The 20,825-nt window shown below is 40.7% G+C and overlaps 1 protein-coding gene across 2 annotated transcripts in view; it reads right to left on the reverse strand.

The window, feature by feature from the left end:
• KATNBL1 (katanin regulatory subunit B1 like 1) overlaps positions 1-20,825 on the reverse strand; it is a 70,003-nt gene that overhangs the window by 37,898 nt on the left and 11,280 nt on the right. For both annotated transcript variants that reach the window (XM_030215229.1, XM_030215228.1), the window contains exons 3-5: positions 9,245-9,363; positions 248-298; positions 78-167 (exon numbers count right to left, since the gene is read on the reverse strand). In XM_030215229.1, coding sequence (XP_030071089.1) covers positions 78-167; positions 248-298; positions 9,245-9,363 — 260 coding nt within the window. The remainder of the gene's footprint in view (positions 1-77; positions 168-247; positions 299-9,244; positions 9,364-20,825) is intronic.

The raw sequence follows: 20,825 nt of genomic DNA on the forward strand, positions 1-20,825 counted from the left end.
CATGACTGAAGTAAAATATATTCTACATAAGAGTTTCCCATGAAATTCTCTTAAATCTGAATGATGTTGATACTCACTCTTCATATTTACTTTTCAGCAAGGACTTTATTAATGGCAATAAATCTACACAGCATCCCACGGAGATGCAAGGTTTTTCTTCCTGCAAACTAGGAAAGAAAGATCATGGAAATATGGGGGAAGATAATAAGCTATCAGATTCATTAGAAGATAAATATTTTTATCTTACCTATTCATAAGTACAGGGAGGCAGTCAGCAACTACACCCAGGTCCTGCATCCTGGAAATACACAAAACTGTGTGAGCAAGTACTATCTAATCCTATGGAAATCACCTGCCATGGGCTATGAGTAGCTGACACAAATCTAGCACCTTTGGCCTGCCGCCCTCATCTCCTTGTGCCTGCTGCTCTTAACAGCCCAAAATATCACTTTTTTTTTTAGTTATGCAAATATGGCTCATAATTGCTAGTAACAGAGATTCCAAAATCGTCATTTCGGAAAACTGCCCAGAGTCCATCCCAACAGCCATGAAAAACATGGCCTACTTTTTCACCCCAAGTGCAATAGGCATATCATATATGAATGGTTAAGTAATTAGCGTAAGGAGGACATCAATAAGACAAAATTGATGGAGCATACTCCAACTAGAACAATATGACAGGTGGAGTGCTTTACAAAAAACATATATAAACAAACTGCTGAAAACAATTATCTCAGACATGTGGATCGACAAGTGGCAGAGAAGCTCTTTTACTAAACTGCGTTAAGGGGCTTTGTGGTAAATTGGCAGTTATTGCATGGTAGTCCTTCTGTTAAGTGCTTTTTGTATCGGAGGGGGGGGGGAGGGGGGAGGCATAGGCAGAGAGTAGGCATAAAACTGGTTGAAGCGCTGCACTTACCGCTTGTTAAATTGACTAACATGGAGTTAAGGCAGAGCCACTTACTACCTCCTTAAATAGGAGAGGCCAAGTGCTTCTGTGATAAATGGAAAGAGGTACCGTGTGTTCATGTGAATACGGACGCACAACTTGCAATTGAAAATACAGGGAATGCCCCTAATAGGTGGTACGTTTCATCTGCAGCCACAGAATGGTAAAGACCTGCATTAAGCCACAGTAACTGCAAATGTTACCATGGTTTAGTAAAAGGGCCCCTTAATGTTTTGAATTGCAGTGTAATGCACTTACAAAAAAAAAAAAATAAGACAGTACCTGAAGTTACTGATCTGATTATATTAGTTGATAGTGTGCTATGAGTAAGTGTGCAGAAAGCACACTCATATATCCTTTTCTAATGCAAAAAACACTAGCATATGTAAAACCTTGGATGAATAGCAACTTAAATTACAAAGATCACACAGTCCTCATTGTTAAAGCAACAAAACAAGGGTGGGGTCCTTCAAAGTTAAATTAAATCATGAAATTAAGAAAACACTTTACCTGCAGAGGTGCTATTACTCATAAACAAAATAACTCCTACTATGTGTTAAGATCATTTATACTCTACTACTCAATTCATTTAACTTATACATACCATACACTAAAACAAACTCCATGTGATGTACAATTTAAATATATATATTATATATATACAAAATACAAATTAAAATACAATAACAACTTTCTTTAATCACTATCCCACCCCGTTTAGAAAACTCTAACTTACTTTATTTTTAAATTTATAATCCACCTTAACTAGTATTCTAGGCGGCTTACATAATAACATCCCTAAAAACTTTACAAAATTGAGATAAGAAAAATACATGTAGCAATACAAAATTTAAAATTAATCAATGGCTTGCTGAAAAAAATAAAAAAGAGCTTTTAGCTGTTTCCTAAAAGAAAGTACTGACTGGACTTGTAGATTTAATGGCAGGAAATTCCACAATTTGGGAGCTGCGACTATAAAAGGTTGCTTCTCTATATTCATTCGGTTTCCTTTGTCTGAATGATGGAACTTCAAACAAACTCTGACTCTGTGACCTCAAGGAACCAGTGTGTGTGTGTGTGTGGGGGGGGGGGGGGGGGGGGAGGGGGGGAATAAATCTTTAAAAGCAGTAGAAAGACATGGGAGTCATGATTTTAAAACTTAGGTCCCTGTTTACCAAGCCGTGTTATAAGCGTGTTAGCGTTTTTAACGTGGGTTAACCATGTACATGCGTTAACCGTGTACATGGGCCCAGGAAGAACGGAGGGACGTCGGAGGAGGCATCACTGATCACGGATCAGCTGTTCTTGCCCATGCAGCGCCTTCACACAGAGGTGAGAGGCGCTGCGCGGGCCCGCTAAGGCGGGGGGGGAGGGTCCGGTGGAGGAGAGGAGCGACGGCGACGACCTCAGGGGGGCGGACCTGTGTGGGAGAAGGAGAAATAGAGAGAGAGGAAGGGAGGGGGGCCATGGCTGCTACAGTTTGGAGTTTCCTTTTAATTTTTTTTTAATTTAATACAGGGGGAAGCAGGGAGCAGCACTGACCTCGGGCGGGGGGGGGGGGGGGGCAAGGGCATCCATACAGGACGCTCTTGACGAGCGCCTTTGCCCCCTCCCGATCCTTTTTTGCTTTTTGGGGTTTTTTTTCAATTTTAAGCGGGGAGCCACGTGTTTATGTGGATTTTTTTTTATTTTCAAACATGCCAGCTTGGATTTTTATGCTGCAGGGAGAAGCGGGGAGCAGTGTCTGTATGACAGCTCAGGCCTTAACGACAGGTCTGACTTCACGTTAAATATATCATGGTAAATGATTCATTGCAATCGTCGGTATGGTTAGTGCATTGCGAATTGTTCACATTTCAATTGGAAGTGACTCGTTTGCATTCCGTTTTCGTTAGCTGCTAGCGTGGTCGGAAAATGTGCTTTAATGCATGCTATGGTTGAAATTTTCTTCGTTAAAGGGTCGTTAAAGTTTTGTGCATCTGGGCCATAGAATGTGAAAGTCCAAGAAAGAGTAGAAGATGAAACAAATGACAATCAGTCTTCAAATCTTTATTGCAAAGCATCAGTAAAATCAGACCTGACATGGGCCATGTTTCAGTGTGCACAGCCACCTGCCTCAGAGATCACAAATATAACTCTGAGCTTGAATCAAGCAGAAAAATAATGTCTCTAGTACTCAAAAGCAAACAAGACTGGGCATTACTATGAGCTCAGTGCAACAGGAGCGAAAGCACAATTGTTTCAGGTTCTGTGATGGCGTTTTCAGCACTTTCACTCCTGTTACACTGTGCACAGAGCTCACAGTAATGGCCAGTCTTGTTTGCTTTAGAGCACCAGAGACATTTTTCTACTTGTCTCTAGCTCAGAGTTATATTTGTGACCCCTGAGGCAAGTGGTTGTGCCCACCGAAACACGGCCCTTGATGGGTCCGATTTCAATGATGTTTTTCAATAAAGATTTGAAGACTACATCCCCATGGTTGATCGTCATTTGTTTCATCCTCTACTCTTTCTTAGACTTTGTTCTGCACATGTAGAGGTTTTGCTCCTGCTTTTTTTGCTTTGATCTAAACTTACTCCAGGCCTCTGTATGGTTGAGAGAGGGGTTAGAAGCAGTTAGTGGCCACTGTTTGGAGAAAACAGAATTCTTGGGAAGGGGAGGGTCAGGGTAGTTTATTGAAGTTGGTGGCTCCACCTAAGAAGGCTTTGTGAGGGTTGGCTGCTAAATTGGCTGGGGGTGGGGGGGGGGGGGGGGGTGGGGGGGGGGAGGAGTACAGTGGATGGTTGTTTGGTATGGTTGTTTTCTGTTTTAGAACCAGATTTAGTACAGAAACTGTGTTGGTGGCTTTATTACATGAAATGCACCAATGTTTGGATAAGAAGGGAACTGGGGTGTTGGTGTTATTGGACATCTCTTTGGCATGATACCTTGAAGAATGGGTATTTGTTGAAAAGGTTGTGGGAGGCTGGAGTTAGGGGTACAGCTTGGTGTTGGTTTGAATCTTTAACTGATCATAGTTTTCAGGTATTAGGACAGGATGGGCTTTCTGCTTTAAGGACTATGCAAATAGGGGTCTCTCAGGGTCCCTCTCTTTCCCTAACATTGTTTAATTTCTATTTTGTGCCTTTGGTCTCTAATTCTTGAATTGGGGTATTACCCCCATTTTATTTTAAATGTGAATGATATACAGTCTAACCTTGCTATTTATCTAAAATGGTTGAAAAAGTGGTATTTGCTCAACTCTTCCAATTCATGGAAAAAGATTTAGCCCTTCACCCTTAATCGATCTGGTTTTGGGCTACAATATAGTACAGAGACCATTATTACGTCTGTTCATAGTGATGGCCACTCTCATTTGGATAAAGGTCATATAACCCTGGCATTTTCTCTTGATTTGCAGGAAAAAGTGGATCCAAATGTAAGATCTAAACAGCAATTTTATTAATCAGAACCTGACGTGGTCCATGTTTTGCCCTTTCAAGGGCTGCCTCAGGGTACAATACTAAAAGAATAACCAAAACATAATTATAAATACATAACCTAAATTTTAAAATATACAAAGTATAAGGATTCCCATACAAATAACATTCACAATATAAGAAGAAGAAACAAATGAAACATTAACTTGTGTATAAAAACAAAAAAATATATAAGAAAAATAAAAAGAACAAACAAGTTTGTGTGATCTTGTAGTGCTGCTGAGTTTTTATCACAGTGGAGTTGGGAGTAAAAAGATCATTTACCCCAGTTTTGAGTATTGTAATCTTTTTAATTTAAAGGACTATCAGACCCACCATTAGTACACCGATTAAGAATGTCACCTCTTTTGGTTTGGCAAGCACATCTCACAATTGCTTTTCTGGCATATTGGTTCCTCTCAAATGTTTTTTTAGGTAATATTGCACAGGTGTGGACCACATCGGGTTCTGTTTTAATAAAATTGCTATTTGGCTTATATTGGGATCTGTAGTTTCCTGTATTTCTACTGGTGCAAATCTGAAGTGCCTCTCAGGTGTTTTGTGAACGTTTGTTTGAGGCTGAGATGTATTCTTCTCCAGGAAAGAACATACTAAGCATCAATGAAGAAGTTCTGCAAAATCTTCTCCCAAAAGAAGTGTTCTTCCAAGATACGAGGATTGATAATGACTACCTAATCATTGAGAGGAGATGATTAAGTTAAGTAAGAAGATAAGCAGTGAGTTACACGCCTCCACTTTGTTGGACTATTGTAGATTTAAGAGGATCCCTTGATGTTTCAGAATTGCTAAAGTACCCAAATTAAGTGGGAGGCTATCCTCAATAAAGGTTTTCTAGATCTTATGATCTTGATAATACAGACGTCTAATAAATAAAGTGGAAACTGCAAAAGAGAAGTTAGATAAAGAGCTTATATTTTTAAAAGAACATGATGCTTACTTTGAGCTGTTACTGCATTCTAATGTACAGGTAGAATATTTTAAGAAGAATTTAATAGAGAGGACTTGGACTATAGATATGGTAATGTTTATTAATGGCAAAAACCTAGAAGGTATCAAGGTCATAGAAAATACCCTAGTTTTGATAATAGAAGAATAATGAACCTAGAAGGGATGAGAATAAAGAAACAGTAATGAGATGAGAAGAGATTACAATAGAATTGTGGATAGGCAGAATTATGAAAACAGTACAAAAAGGAGTAGGAAAGAATCAGACAAAGTATTTGACCATCAGCCACCCTATATACAACTCCTCCCAAGCAGAATATTGAACAGGTTTTCAATTAGGAAAAGGTTGGAAAAAAGAGATTCAGTGTCAGAGAGGATCGAAAGGGCATATCCAAATAATGTGTATATAGAAAGGGAGGGGGGGGGGGGGGGGGGGGAAGGACAGGCACAGAACAAGGGAGAGTTACCAATTTTCAAAACAAAAATAGACAGTTTTTATGATCGTTTCCTACCATTCGCACAAGAGGAACAGTAAATAAGGTGTACAAGCTTTCTGAGAGACAGCTAAATAAAGATGAAGTTGCGGTTTTGAATAAAGATCTTTCTTTTATTAATAATAAAAACAACAATACATGACACTTGTATTCCACAGTTACCACAAAAGTTCAATGTGGCTCAAAAAGGCCCGTTTCTGGAGCCAATGAAACGGGCGCTAGTAAGGCTTTCCTGTGCCCCCCCCCCCCCCCGCAACCCGTCGTCGATGTTGGTGAATTGCTCCGCCTCCGCCCTCAACGTCATAACGTTTGAAGCGAGGACGGGGCCCAGAGACTGTGTTTTTCGAGGCTTCAGAGCTTCGAACATACGAACCTTGGCTTCAGTGATGTCAGAAGCCAATAGAACGTTGAGGGTGAGTTTTATATATATAGATTTTGCCAAACAAACTACAAATGAGACTGATATGTCTATCACGAAGCATGACTGCAGATGGATGCCACCCGGTAGTGTGAATCCTTTGATTATTGCTTATGAGAACATTGTGATGAAAGAGCTCACTTCTCTTGAAAAAAAAAGAAATCATTTCAATTTGAACAATCAGGAGACAGTCCTACAGTCTGCTTTTGAGTTGGCTTGGATCAGCTAATTGTCCAGGTTGGGGCGCACTCGAATACCTTGCTTATGTGCAGGGTGCTAGTTCAGTTGCTGTTGCAAGTCCAAAGGGCAGCGACTTGAATTGAAAGTGGGACCTGAAGACACAGAACCCCGGAAAAAAAAAACTCTTGTGGTGCTACCGAATGGATATGTGATCACAGAGTGAAGGGTTTCCATGCAGAACTGGGGGAACTCAAAGAGAGGCACTGACCCCTTCAGGTTCAAGATGAGCCAGAAGGAAGCTCCCTCCTTTGAGATCACAAAGTATTTGGAAAACGGACTAGGTCTGCCAATCCTAAGCAAATTAGTCAGTCTAACATAACCTGCACCACCTGGGCCTTGACTGGTGACCCACAAGGGGATACCATAAAGGCATAGAAAATGGGTTTTGCAATCTGCGGAGTATATCCTTGTTGTGCAACCTTCAGAACCCAGTGATGTGAGGTGATTAGAGCCCACTTGTTGTAGGACAGTCTGCCACCCATCTCCATCTCTGAGGGGCCTGGTGCACTCACATTGTGATTCTTTGTGGGCTGAAGTTCCGGAATGAAACCTGGTGCCCCTGGGCCTTGCATGCTATAACAAAACGACCCCCAGTCCCAAGGTGTGCTTTTGAGCTAGAAGCTCTAGAGGACTCCTGCAGGTGGTGCTCCAGGAACCATTGGGCTAGCCTACCCCAGATCCTTGACAAGCTTTTCAAGATCCTCTATGAAGAGCAGCTACCCATGAAAAGCATCTGCCTTAGCAGTCACACTTGCTACCCAAGCATTGGGCCTATAGCATCAAGAGACGTGGCTGTGTACAATTCTCCCCTTGTGTGCACTTGGTCCCTCCCCACTCCCTCAAAATCCCAGCCTTGCACTTACCTGCTGCTAGGATTGGCTGATATGGGGGAAGAGCAGACCAAGCAGGCAGTCCACAGGGCCCAAATACTTTTGACTGCTGCTTTTTGTCCCCCCCCCCCCCACGACTTTATTCTCCTAGACAAGCTTACAAATACCTTTTTCATTTTTGTTTGTGGAGGCATTTAAAAGGGGATAGGAGAATAACACAGCCCCCCCCCCCCACCCCACTACTGATAGGGGCCCCAGAGGAACCTGTGCCAGCCCACCCTGCAAGCTGAAGCTCAGGGCAAGGAGATATTCCTCATGAGAGGCTCCTGAGAAAATTAAAGAGTCATCAGATAGGATAGGAGGCAAGGTTCTGGTGTGGATAAGAAACTGGTAATTGGACAGAAAACAGAGTGTAGGGTTAAAAGGTCATTTCTCTCAATGGAGGAGGGTGAACAGTGGCATGCCACTGAGATCAGTATTGGGACTGGTGCTATTTAACATATTTATAAATGATCTGGAAATCAAAACGATGAGTGAGGTGATTAAATTTGCAGATGACTCAAAACTATTCAAGGTTGTTAAAACACGTGTGGACTGTGAAATATTGAAGGAAGACCTTAGGAAATTGGAAGACTGGGCATCCAAATGGCAGATGAAATTTAATGTGGACAAATGCAAGGTGATGCACATTGGAAAGAATAATCTGAATCATAGTTACCTGATGCTAGGGTCTACCTAGGGGATTAGCACTCAAGAAAAAGATACAGGTGTTGTTGTAGATAATACGCTGAAAATTTCTTCTCAGTGTGTGACGGCGGCCAAAAAACCAAACAGGATGCTAGGAATTATTAGGAAAGGGATGGTGAATAAGACAAAAAATACTATAATGCCTCTGCATCACTCCATAGTACGATTGCACCTTGAGTACTGTGTTCAGTTCTGGTCGCCGTATCTCAAAAGAGATATAATGGAGTTAGAAAAGGTTCAAAGAAGAGTGACCAGAATGATAAAGGAGGAAAGGTTAAAAGAGGTTAGTGCTCTTCAGCTTGGAAAAGAGACAGATGACTGAGGTCTACAAAATCCTGAGTGGTGAAGAATGAGTAGAGGTAAATCGATTTTTTGCTTGTTCCAAAAGAACAAAGACTAGGGAACACTCAAGGAAGTTACATGGAAATACTTAGGAGGAAATATTTTTTCACTCAACGAATAGTTAAGCTCTGTAACTCTTTGCCAGAGGATGTGGTAACAGCAGTTAGCATATCTGGGTTAAAAAAAAAGGTTTGGACACGTTCCTGAAGGAAAAGGCCATAGTTTGCTATTGAGACAGACATGGGGAAGCAACTGCTTGCCCTGGATTTGTAGAATGTTGCCACAATTTGGGTTTCTGCTAGGTACTTGTGACCTGGCTTAGTCACTGTTGGAAATGGAATACTGGGCTACATGGACGTCTGACCTAGTATGGCTACTCTTATGTTCTTATGAGATTCACGACAGTTCTCCCACCTTAACTGGGTAAGGACCGCAATAAGACCCAAGGACTAGCCCAAGAAATGCACATTGTGGTTTATGAACCAGGAAGCCTCACTTATCCTATTACCCTATTGCACCTATTTGCCAGAGGATGTGGTAACAGCTATTGCACCAGCCCATTGAGCCTGCCATGAGTGGGAAAGCGCGGGGTACAAATGTAACAAAAATAACAAAAATAAAATAAATCCTAGCATCTACTGGAGATAGAGAAATATTGAAGGATTCCAGCCTGCACCATCTCCTTATACTGGTGATGTCACTGGAAATGTTCAGTTTCTCTACCTCTATCTCCTGGTTGGGAAAGGACATAACCTGCTGGTGTTGATTGGTCTAGTAAAATGACAGGGAACTGTATTTACCTGACCAGGTAGGCAATGAGTTCACTTGTGCGCCTCTTTCTCCAGAAAGTCAATGCAACACTAAGTCTGAGGTTTCGGCTAAAAAGCACCTGTGACATAGTCTCATGGTCCTTTGATACCTGCAACAGAAAAGCACAGGGTGCAGTAAATAAAACTGCTTCAATGCTCTCCTATCCCCTTCCCACCCCCAACAAGTCACATAAATTGACTCAACCTTAACTTTTTAACCTCGTGACATATCTTTCAGGAAACACATTATGCTAAATATACTACTTCAATTAAATGGCCTTATTTCTAATCACAATTCTACATACACAAAATTAAGTTGAAGATCTCTAGGCCAGATGAAGTAGCCTTGAAATTCAAACTAGTACACCACTTTGATTCACATCTCACTTAACAAATTAATGAGGCAGGGCAAGTGGATTTGGGGAGAGGGTGGAAATAAATGTTTGTTTTCTAATTTTGCCCTGTGCAGACTTCTAGCAGCCATATCAACTTTAAAGAAAAGTGATTCATTGTAGACAGCAAAACCTTTCATTGGAAGAAAATAGTTATCCAAAAATGTTATGTATGTGTAAAGGGTTTTTGTTCTGTTATTTTTAAAGGCAAAGCAGTAGCCTATGTAGAAATTCTTACACTGGTCTAATAAAGCTCACACATCTTGTAAAGAATCCAGTAATTATTAAAACAAGGCAAAAATTGCCCGGCAATTTTATTTTTATACAAATTTCAGTGAATAAAATCAAATTTTTAACTTTTTTAAAAGCACTCATTATTTGGGGGAGCAACTAGCTTTCATTTTGGGCACCAAACCATTTCTTTATAGCTTTTCGCAAAGCCTGGGAACAAAGACAAATTTTAGGGGGAGGAGGGGGCATCGCATTCTCCCCCCCCCCCCCAAAGCTGAGAGGGGCAAGGAGGACACCTCTACAAACCCAGACTGCCTTAAATCTATGGTAAATAGTTTAGTTTTCGGAGAACTCCAGATTTAGCTCTTGAGCCTTGGTAGAACTGAGCAATCACTCTGGGACCAATATTTATTATATTTTTGATGACAGTGGGGATGTGCAGTTTTCAAAAAGTGATTTTCATGCATAAAAATCTGCTTTCAAAATTGCCTTCTCCATGTTCAATTAAACTGATATTTAATTTGAGCCCTGCCAAGAAACTGTATACTCCATACTATTTGTATTCTACCCAATACTTGGTTCAAATGATAAGAATCAAGACTGCAAGGAGCAAAAGAATGTTAGGGGAAATTCCAGTTTGAAAAAGTAAAGTTTCAACTAGTACAGTATTAATGTTTTGCATGGATAGGAAATTTAGGGGCCCTTTTACAAAATGGCATGCGGTAGTGTAGATGCGTGTTTTGGGCACACGCAGAATCATTCTTCAGTGCACCTGTAAAAAATTTTCCCAAAAATGGAAATGCAGCAAAATTAAATTTGCCGTGTGTCCATTTTGAGCCTGAGACTTTACTGCCAACCACTGATCTAGTGATAAAGACTCATGCGGTAACCGGGCAGTAATGACCTACGTGCGTCCGAAAATAAAAATTATTTTCAGACTCGGCATGCGCCAAAAATGAAATTACCACAACAGTCACGCGCTAACCCCATTTTGGAGCGCATTGGGTGTACATAGACGCTTACATGGCTTAGTAAAAGGGCCCCTTACTTAATAAAGTGAATTCACAAAAAACAAAAGGGTATAGAAAGGAGATTCAACTGGTTGGTAAATGAGACAGTGCGGAGAGTAAATGATTGGGAAATGCACGTAAGCGATCAGCTATGAGATCTGAAAGATAGAGGTGGTCTAGTCAGCCCTGTAAAATGCATACATAATAGGTTGCCTAATTTGGAAGGCAAAGTAGTAGCCTATTTTGAATCTATTACAGACATATAAACATCTGTGTCTACAAAATGGCATCACAAAAATCAGCCAAAAATTGCTGTTAATATGTAGCCACATACATTTACCTCAACTGTATAGGCAAGCATTTTATAATCTACATGAGTACTTTCTGACTTTTCCTGCACTCTTCCCAAATTCTTCCTTCAAATACACCTACCCTTAGGTCGCGGAAATGTACGTATCTTGTCATCACAAAAACTTTTATTAGGCCTTTTATACACTAAAAAATATATATATTTATATAAAATGACTCCTTTAGAGGTTTGAAATCAGGACATTTAAATTCAGCTTTAAACTTAACTGGAAACAAATGGGGAAAACCAGTGTTGTCCTCAAAGCCCACCATAATCTGTCTTGTCATTTTTTTTCCTGTTACAGCGTGGAGTATCCTATGAACCACTAAGTGTATAGGATCTGGCAATTTATAGGTTGTATTATACCATATGCTTTTATTTGTAATCTATGAATGTTTTCATGAAACATATTTGGTAATTCTCAATTGGTATTTGTTTCTGGTCAATTTTAATTATTTTTTATGTTATATAATTATTAGCATTTTGATTGTTTTATATGCATTATATATTGTGTTGACCATAACGCAGGCCGTGTCAGGTGATCACGAAGCTTTAATGAACAATACAATAAATATTAGAACCAAGGTGGTCTCCTGATTTGTTTATCGTTTCCTCCCCTTGGTCATCACTGTTATTCTTCATTTGTGTTTCTGTGGGGACTTTACATTCTTTCCCTCTTAGCTATCACAGTATTACTCTTGGGGAAATTTTGCACTTGCTGTGCACAATTAAGTGCAGGAATGGGTAGCAGTTTAAAGGTGAAATAAAAGTCAACCCTAGGAAATTATATTCTTTGGTTAACAACTTATTTAACTCACAGTGTATTTCTAAAATTAATGAATCCTTGCCTTCAGCAGATCTATTGGCAAACTTGAAAAGAAAATAATTAAAATCAGATGAACTATATAGTTCCTCCTCTTCAATTGAGCATTTCCTAATCAACATGATCAGTCGTCAGTCTGCATTTCATTCTTTTTCAGTGGATTAAACGCAATGCCTGCTTGACATTTGTCCCAACTATCTGCTTAGGTCAGCCCCCACACTGTTTTTTTATTATCTACACTTCTGTCTTACTTTAATGTTCTCCCTGGGTCTATTTCCTTTAAGAAGTGGCAATATTACCGACTTCTATCCCTAAAAATTCCCAAACAAGCCAAAGCATTGTTTCCAATTACAGACCTGTAGCTTCAATCCCTTTATTTGTCAAGGTCATGGAAAAACTGGTCTTGCAACAACTAATGGAATATCTCCAACTGCACAAATCACAATCTGGATTTAGACCTTCCTACAGCACCGAAACTGTTCTTACCACTCTTAGCCAGCTCAATATTGGTAATAAAATTATAGTACTCCAATTCGATATGTCTAGCGCATTTGATAAAGTCGACCACAATATTCTCTTAAATATTCTTGACCGTTATAGTATTTGTGGTGCTGTCCATGATTGGTTCTCAGGATTTCTGAAATCTAGATCATACCAAGTTAAACAATTATGCACTCTCTCTTCATCCTGGATTTCTAGTTGTGGAGTACCACAGGGTTCTCCCTTGTCTCCCATCTTATTTAACATCATGATAATCTTGGTAATCTACTTGAGAGCAATGGTCTTTCTATTTTTATTGATGCTGATGACATCACTACTTACATCTCATTTTCCAAAACTCTTTTATATGATATCATTAACAAAATCAGATTAGGTATCACATTAACTGAATCCTGGGCTTCTAATTTTAAACTGAAACTTAATACTGAGAAGACTAAATTTTTATTAATAAATCCTTATCTCAAAGATTTTACAATTGATAATATAACCTATCCTCTTGTATCCTCAATGAAAATCTTAGAGGTTATAGTTGATCAGTTTTTATCCTTAGAAAGTCAAGTCTCAAATGTTGTCTTTGGTCCCTTCCATATGCTTTGGAATCTAAAGAGGTTGTGATTATTTTTCACAAGACCAGTCTTCCGTACCTTAACCCAATATCTTGTTCTAACAAAAATCGACTATTATAATTCCATCTATGCTAGAATTAAATGCAGTCTTCTTAAAAAACTACAAATTGTTCAAAACACGACTGGCTGCCTGTCTAATTTGTAAATCACCGTTCTTTGCTAAAGCTACCCCACTCCTTCATAATCTTATTTTATTTATTTATTGTTACATTTGTACCCCACTGGTTACCTATAAAGAGCAGAATTTTGTTCAAGCTATGTGCATTGGTCCATTAAATTTTATTTGGTACGTCACCGTCCTAAATGAATGAACTAATTGAATTACCTCCATGCAGTGCTTCCGTGTCATCCAGAGAATCTCTCATTTTACATTCCCCCAGTTGCAGAAACGTATCTTACAATCCACAATGCTAACTTATGTACAAAAATCTGGAACTCTTTTCCTAAACAAATTAGATATACTAGTGATTATGGGTTATTTTGTAATTTATTGAAAACTTACTTTTTTAGCTCAATCTTCAACAATGTTAGAAGTCAGTGCTGAAGATTTCTTTTAAGTTTATATTGTAAGCCAAGTTGAACCTGAGTTCCACTTAGGCTAATGTAAGATAGAAATGCCATAAATAAATGGGTAAAAAGCTTTTTAGATATAATTCCCCGAGGATTAAGGAAACCAAATTACAAGAGAGATTCGTAGACCATACAAATGTCTTGCTGATGAGTAATAAAGCATGTGTATCATATATTGTGGTTCCCATTCGTAGTTTTCCAAAGCAAATTACCCAATTTAAAAAGTATTCTTGCCTCTACTTATTAGGCTTAACAAAATAGAGTGTAATCCTTTCTGATTTTTTAAGGCAATAAATTAGGTGAACCGTTACATTTTGTATTGTCTGCATCTTCTTTAAGAGGTTTTGTGTTGATCCCAAATATACAATATTACAGTAATCTAGTTTGCTAAGTATCAATGATTGAACAAGTCTAAACATATCTTCAGCTAGATATTTACAAACTGCGCTTTGCTTTCACAAAATAAAAAATGAACTTCTAACAACAGCATTAACCTGATGTTCCATAGATAGCTTATTGTCTACAACCATGCCTAAAATGTGTATTGATTGGTCTAATGGAAAACATTCACCATTGATAATCCAAATCAAACTCACTGTTTGTTTTTTCTTTGTGTCTACTAACATGAATTTGTTTTTTTTTTTCTATTTATTTTTAAATAGTGAGGTGACATCCACTTGGTTACAATAGAGAGACAATGGGCTGTTGAATCATACAGGTCTTGTAAGCTAGATTTAAAACAGAAAACTATGGTAATGTCATCAGCATAGATATAACTTGCAAAACCTTCCTTCTCTAAGTGCTTTCCCAGATATGAAAAAAGGACATTAAACAATACCGGGGACAGTTGGGATCCCTATGGGACACCTGAAGGTAATGACCGATTTCCAGATATTTGATCCTGAAATTTAACACAGTACGATCTGGTAGTTAGGAAACCCTTAAACTATAACATTGCCTGTAACACCAAAGTTACCAAGAATTTCTAATAAAACCTTATGATCAACCACATCAAAAGCGCTTGATAAATCCAAATGCATAATAACAGCTCTACGACTAGGATTTTAAAAAGACCTGATATAATCCAATGATGAAATTAATGAGGTTTCCGTGCACAGAATCCTGATTGTGATGAGTGTAACAGATTAAACTGGTCTAAGTAAGCCACTAATGGTCTTGTTACTATGGACTCCATTACCTAAACAAAATAAGGAATAGACACCACCGGTCTATAGTTAGCCGTGTGTTTTCTGTGGAGAGCTGTGTTGCTGGTCTCTGGCTGGGAGAAACTCAGATAAGATTTGTGCTGGCTATATTTGTGGCTTTTCCTACCCTAGAACTGTGGTTTTTTTTGCACATCTCTACCTACTATCCTTGTCTGTCTGTGTCCCTGCAGATATATTTTCCTAAAAAGATTAAAAAAAAAAAAAGCCCTGTTTGATCTGATTGTATAATCTGACTGTGTTTCAAACTGTGTTTCAAACTGGTTTATTGATATCTGTGAATCTGAAAACTAGATTTCTGCTTTCAAACTGCCAGCAAGTATTAGAAATCTTTCTTTTGCCAAGTTTCTGAGCTCCTTCCTTCCCCCACCCCATCTATCTCAGTTCACCTGGTTTTTTTTTTCTGCAGCCATTTTAAAAGCACAAGTGTGTTTTCTGTGGAGAGCTGTGTTGCTGGTCTCTGGCTGGGAGAAACTCAGATAAGATCTGTGCTGGCTATATTTGTGGCTTTTCCTACCCTAGAACTGTGGTTTTTTTTTGCACATCTCTACCTACTATCCTTGTCCTCCCCTTGTCCCAATCAGCTTTGTAGAAAAGAGGCTTAATACAGGCCTAAGAGAGGTTTTACAGCAATCACATTCCACAAGTTTAGGTTTATACCCACCCACCCCAAGACTGACACTTCCTAAATCCCTATTCTAACTATACTACTTATCACAACTTAACTCCACCCGAATTACAACTGTCTCAAATTGCTGAGGAGTAAAGTTAATCTTGTACACTGTCAAGCCTCATCATAAAATACCTATTCATACCCATTCAACAAATCAAGATGACTTTTATTCTCTGTAATAATTGTGGAGCTTTAGTTTCAAGGCCAATCATCTGGAAACTTAAGGCTTGTCCTATCTGTAATCAGCTCGCTAGTTTAAAACAAGAGGTCAGTAAATTAAAGCAGGAATTAGATGCACTTAAAGCAACTTCTAAGACTGCACAAAATCAAACCAAATTCACACCACTGCCTCAAAGGATAAAACCGCCTAAGAATAGATGGTTCATAGTAGGCTCAGGCAGACTTCGTCATGTGACACAGAGGCATACACCCTCAAAAGTGTTACCCCTACAGAATTCTTTTACTCCATTAGAGCTCTGTGAGGTTCCTAAAAATAGAACTGAGCCAGAAGAAACACCAAAAGAAATTAAGGTGGAACAAAAAGATATGGAGGGACCCAAAGACAGAAAACACACCAAAATATCAAATGTTGAAACACATACCAGGAAATGGAAATGTAAATGGAAAGTGATGACCACAAATGCTCACAGTCTTGGTAACAAAGTTCATGACCTTCAAGCCCTGATGTTGGAGGCAGACTTGGACGTTGTTGCAATCACAGAGACATGGCTCAATGGTTCCCATGAATGGGATGCAAACATACCAGGCTATAATCTATTTAGGAAGGATAGAGAGGGTCGTAAAGGTGGAGGAGTAGCTCTATATGTGAGAAATGATATCACAGCAACCGAAATGACAGGGACCTGGGGTAAGGAAGAAGCGATATGGATCACCTTAAAAAGAGATGATAGAACCTCTGTCCACGTGGGTGTTGTCTACAGACCTCCAACACAATTGGAAGAATTAGATAAAGACCTGATCGCAGATATTCAAAAGTTGGGAAAGAAGAGAGAGGTGCTGTTGCTAGGAGATTTCAATCTGCCAGATGTAGATTGGAAGGTTCCGTCTGCGGAATCGGAAAGAAGTAGAGAGATTGTGGATGCTTTCCAAAGTGCTCTGCTCAGACAAATGGTCATGGAACCCACGAGGGAGGGAGCAACGCTGGATCTGGTGCTCACAAATGCGGATAGCGTGTCAAATATCCGAGTGGGTGCCCACCTGGGCGGCAGTGACCATCAAACAGTTTGGTTTGATATGACGGCTGAAGAGGAGGGTGGCCACTCAAAACTCAAAGTCCTGGATTTCAAGTGTGCTGATTTTAGTAAAATGGGGGAATACCTAAGGAGGGAGCTGATGGGCTGGGAGGACGTACGAGAAGTGGAAGTGTCCAGGCTGAAAGAAGCTATAAATAGGGCCACAAACCTTTATGTAAGGAAAGTAAATAAAAGCAAGAGAAAAAGGAAACCGCTATGGTTCTCCAAGCAAGTGGCTGAGAAAATAAAGGCTAAAGAGTTCGCATTCCAGAAATACAAAAAAAACTCAACACGAGAAACACGGGGAGGAATACCGGAGGAAACTGAAAGAAGCCAAGAGAGAGGTACGTCTGGCGAAAGCGGAAGAACAAATGGCTAGAAAGGCAAGGAGGGGTGACAAAAATTTCTTCAGGTATATTAGTGAAAGGAGAATGACTTAAAAGGGAATTGTGAGACTAAAAGATACTGCAAACCGCTACGTAGATAATGATGAAGAAAAGGCAAATTTGCTAAATAGATACTTTTGTTCTGTTTTTACTGAAGAAAATCCGGGAGAAGGACCATGATGGACTGGCAAAAGTTCATTTGAGAATGGAGTGGATATAGCACCGTTCACGAAAGAGAGTGTGTATCAACAACTAGAAAAACTAAAGGTGGACAAAGCCATGGGACCGGATGGGATCCACTCCAGGATATTGAGGGAGCTCAGAGAGGTTCTGGCGGGTCCTCTTAAAGATTTGTTTAATAAATCCTTAGAAATGGGAGAGGTTCCGAGGGATTGGAGAACGGCGCAGGTGGTCCCTCTTCACAAAAGTGGTGATAGGGAAGAAGCTGGAAACTACAGGCCGGTAAGCCTCACTTTGATTATTGGAAAAGTAATGGAAGCGATGCTGTAGGAAAGGATAGTGAATTTCCTGGAAGAAAATGAGTTGCAAGATCCGAGACAAGATTTTACCAAAGGGAAATCGTGCCAAACGAATCTCATTGAATTCTTTGATTGGGTGACCGGAGAATTGAACCGTGGAAGTGCTGTAGACGTAATCTACTTGGATTTCAGCAAGGCTTTTGACACGGTTCCCCACAGGAGGCTCTTAAATAAACTGGATGGGCTGAAGATAGGACCCAAAGTGGTGAACTGGATTAGGAACTGGTTGACGGACAGGCGCCAGAGGGTGGTGGTGAATGGAGTTCGCTCGGAGGAGGGAAAGGTGAGTAGTGGAGTGCCTCAGGGATCGGTGCTGGGGCCGATTCTGTTCAATATATTTGTGAGTGACATTGCCGAAGGGTTAGAAGGTAAAGTTTGCCTATTTGCGGATGATACTAAGATTTGTAACACAGTGGACACCCCGGAGGGAGTGGAAAACATGAAAAAGGATCTGAAAAAGCTAGAAGAATGGTCTAAGGTTTGGCAATTAAAATTCAATGCGAAGAAATGCAAAGTGATACACTTAGGGAGTAGAAATCCAAGAGAGGCGTATGTGTTAGGCGGTGAGAGTCTGCTAGGTACGGATGGGGAGAGGGATCTTGGGGTGATAGTATCTGAGGATCTGAAGGCGATGAAACAGTGTGACAAGGCGGTGGCCGTAGCTAGAAGGTTACTAGGCTGTATAGAGAGAGGTGTGACCAGCAGAAGAAAAGAGGTGTTGATGCCCCTGTACAAGTCGTTGGTGAGGCCCCACCTGGAGTATTGTGTTCAGTTTTGGAGGCCGTATCTTGCTAAAAAGAATTGAAGCGGTGCAAAGAAAAGCTACGAGGATGGTATGGGATTTGTGTTACAAGACGTATGAGGAGAGACTTGCGGACCTGAACATGTATACCCTGGAGGAAAGGAGGAACAGGGGTGATATGATACAGATGTTCAAATATTTGAAAGGTATTAATCCGCAAACGAACCTTTTCCGGAGATGGGAAGGCGGTAGAACGAGAGGGCATGAAATGAGATTGAAGGGGGGCAGACTCAAGAAGAATGTCAGGAAGTATTTTTTCACGGAGAGGGTGGTGGATGCTTGGAATGCCCTCCCGCGGGAGGTGGTGGAGATGAAAACGGTAATGGAATTCAAACATGCGTGGGATAAACATAAAAGAATCCTGTGCAGAAGAAAGGGATCCTCAGGAGCTTAGCCTAGAATGGGTGGCAGAGCTGGTGGTTGGGAGGTGGGGCTAGTGTGGGCAGACATATACGGTCTGTGCTGGGGCTGGTGGTTGGGAGGCGGGACTAGTGCTGGGCAGACTTATACGGTCTGTGCCAGAGCCGGTGGTGGGTGGCAGGGATAGTGCTGGGCAGACTTATACGGTCTGTGCCAGAGCTGGTGGTTGGGAGGCGGGGATAGTGCTGGGCAGACTTATACGGTCTGTGTCAGAGCCGGTGGTGGGTGGCAGGGATAGTGCTGGGCAGACTTATACGGTCTGTGCCAGAGCTGGTGGTTGGGAGGCGGGGATAGGGCTGGCCAGACTTATACGGTCTGTGCACTGAAGAGGACAGTACAAATAATAAAAAGTAGCACATATGAATTTATCTTCTTGGGCAGACTGGATGGACCGTGCAGGTCTTTTTCTGCCGTCATCTACTATGTTACTATGTATCTTCCTTGGTGACTGCAATATTTTAAAAATTAATATAGGTGTCAAGATAATCTGAGACAGAGAGCTAGGGAAAGTTCCAGAAGAAAGATGCCATTAAGGTCGCTGTCCCATAGTTGTGATGGGCTAAACATGTTGCATGCATGCTAGATGGAAAAAAAAACCCAAAAACATTGCGCCCAGGGCTGAAGACAATAAGCCACAAACTGTGGCAGACTCAGACACACTCTGCAATTTGGCATTAGAGAGAAAATGTACTGGCGTAAACCAGACTTAAAAAAAAAGTTGCCACAGTAAAGGTAGCAAAGTCTGCAGAGAAAGGGCTCAAACGCCAACCACCAAAAGAGTAGTGTCCAACCCGATAAGAAACAAGTCTGCTAACAAACAAGTCGGCAGAGCCCCAAAACAAAAAATGACACCAACCAGGGACTGACGAGGAACTAATGACTTAAGGCATCACAGGGAGCAGTGGCTCCGCACACCTCCTTAGCCCTTTCTGACTGAAGGCTCCAAATAATCATCAAAATCGTAGCCAAAGAGAATCCGCAGAGACTTGAGCCCAAATAAAGAGCACCAAGGCCGATGCTACCGTATATAGCAGTTGCAAAAGTTGCATGGGATAATCAGCTGCTTTGAGAGGCACACGGGAAGGCCAAAGCAGAAACCATACGACTGCTCAGCTAAACAAGTGAGGAAGTAAAGGAAAAAGCACATAGGCCTTCCCTTAAACACAGGAACACGACAGTAAGAGCAGCCAGTGAAAGTACTCACTGGTTGAGCAGGAGCCCATAAAAAGAGCATGAAATTGTTATCCAACTCACATAAGTAAGTTTTTAATATTAGCCTACAGCCTGCTGAAAACTCTCAGCAACAGCTTAAAAGCAAGGGGAGGGGAGGAGAGGGGAAGGGACCTGGCACTACCGGTTGTCACTAGCTAAACATCGTGGTGAAGCTTGTAGAATCTCAATTGTATTGCTCTCTTTCAGAACTGACCAGCTTCAGTCCACGGTAACCCTGAAGCAGAGATCGAAACCTTGGCCAAAGTCGGGCAGTGGTAGCTGAAAAGAGCTTCAATGAATGACTGGACAGCTGGAGAGCTAAGTTTCCTCATAACTACTTTAAGTATTTCAACTAGAGAATTGAAGAGCTGTAAAATAAAGTCAGGAAGTTTTTTGCCTGTGATGAGTCCACAGGTCTCCCTAAAGTTGATTCGTTAACATAAGGAGTACCTTAGCGGTTCGTTTGAGGCTTTTTCGTCCGTTTAAAGCACCTATCCTTACATACGTAGATGTCTAGCGGTTGATTGGTTGTTTAAACTACCGGTTGTCACCCAGCTCCATC

This window comes from Microcaecilia unicolor, chromosome 9 (genome assembly GCF_901765095.1).
Source record: "Microcaecilia unicolor chromosome 9, aMicUni1.1, whole genome shotgun sequence".
NCBI lineage: Eukaryota > Metazoa > Chordata > Amphibia > Gymnophiona > Siphonopidae > Microcaecilia > Microcaecilia unicolor.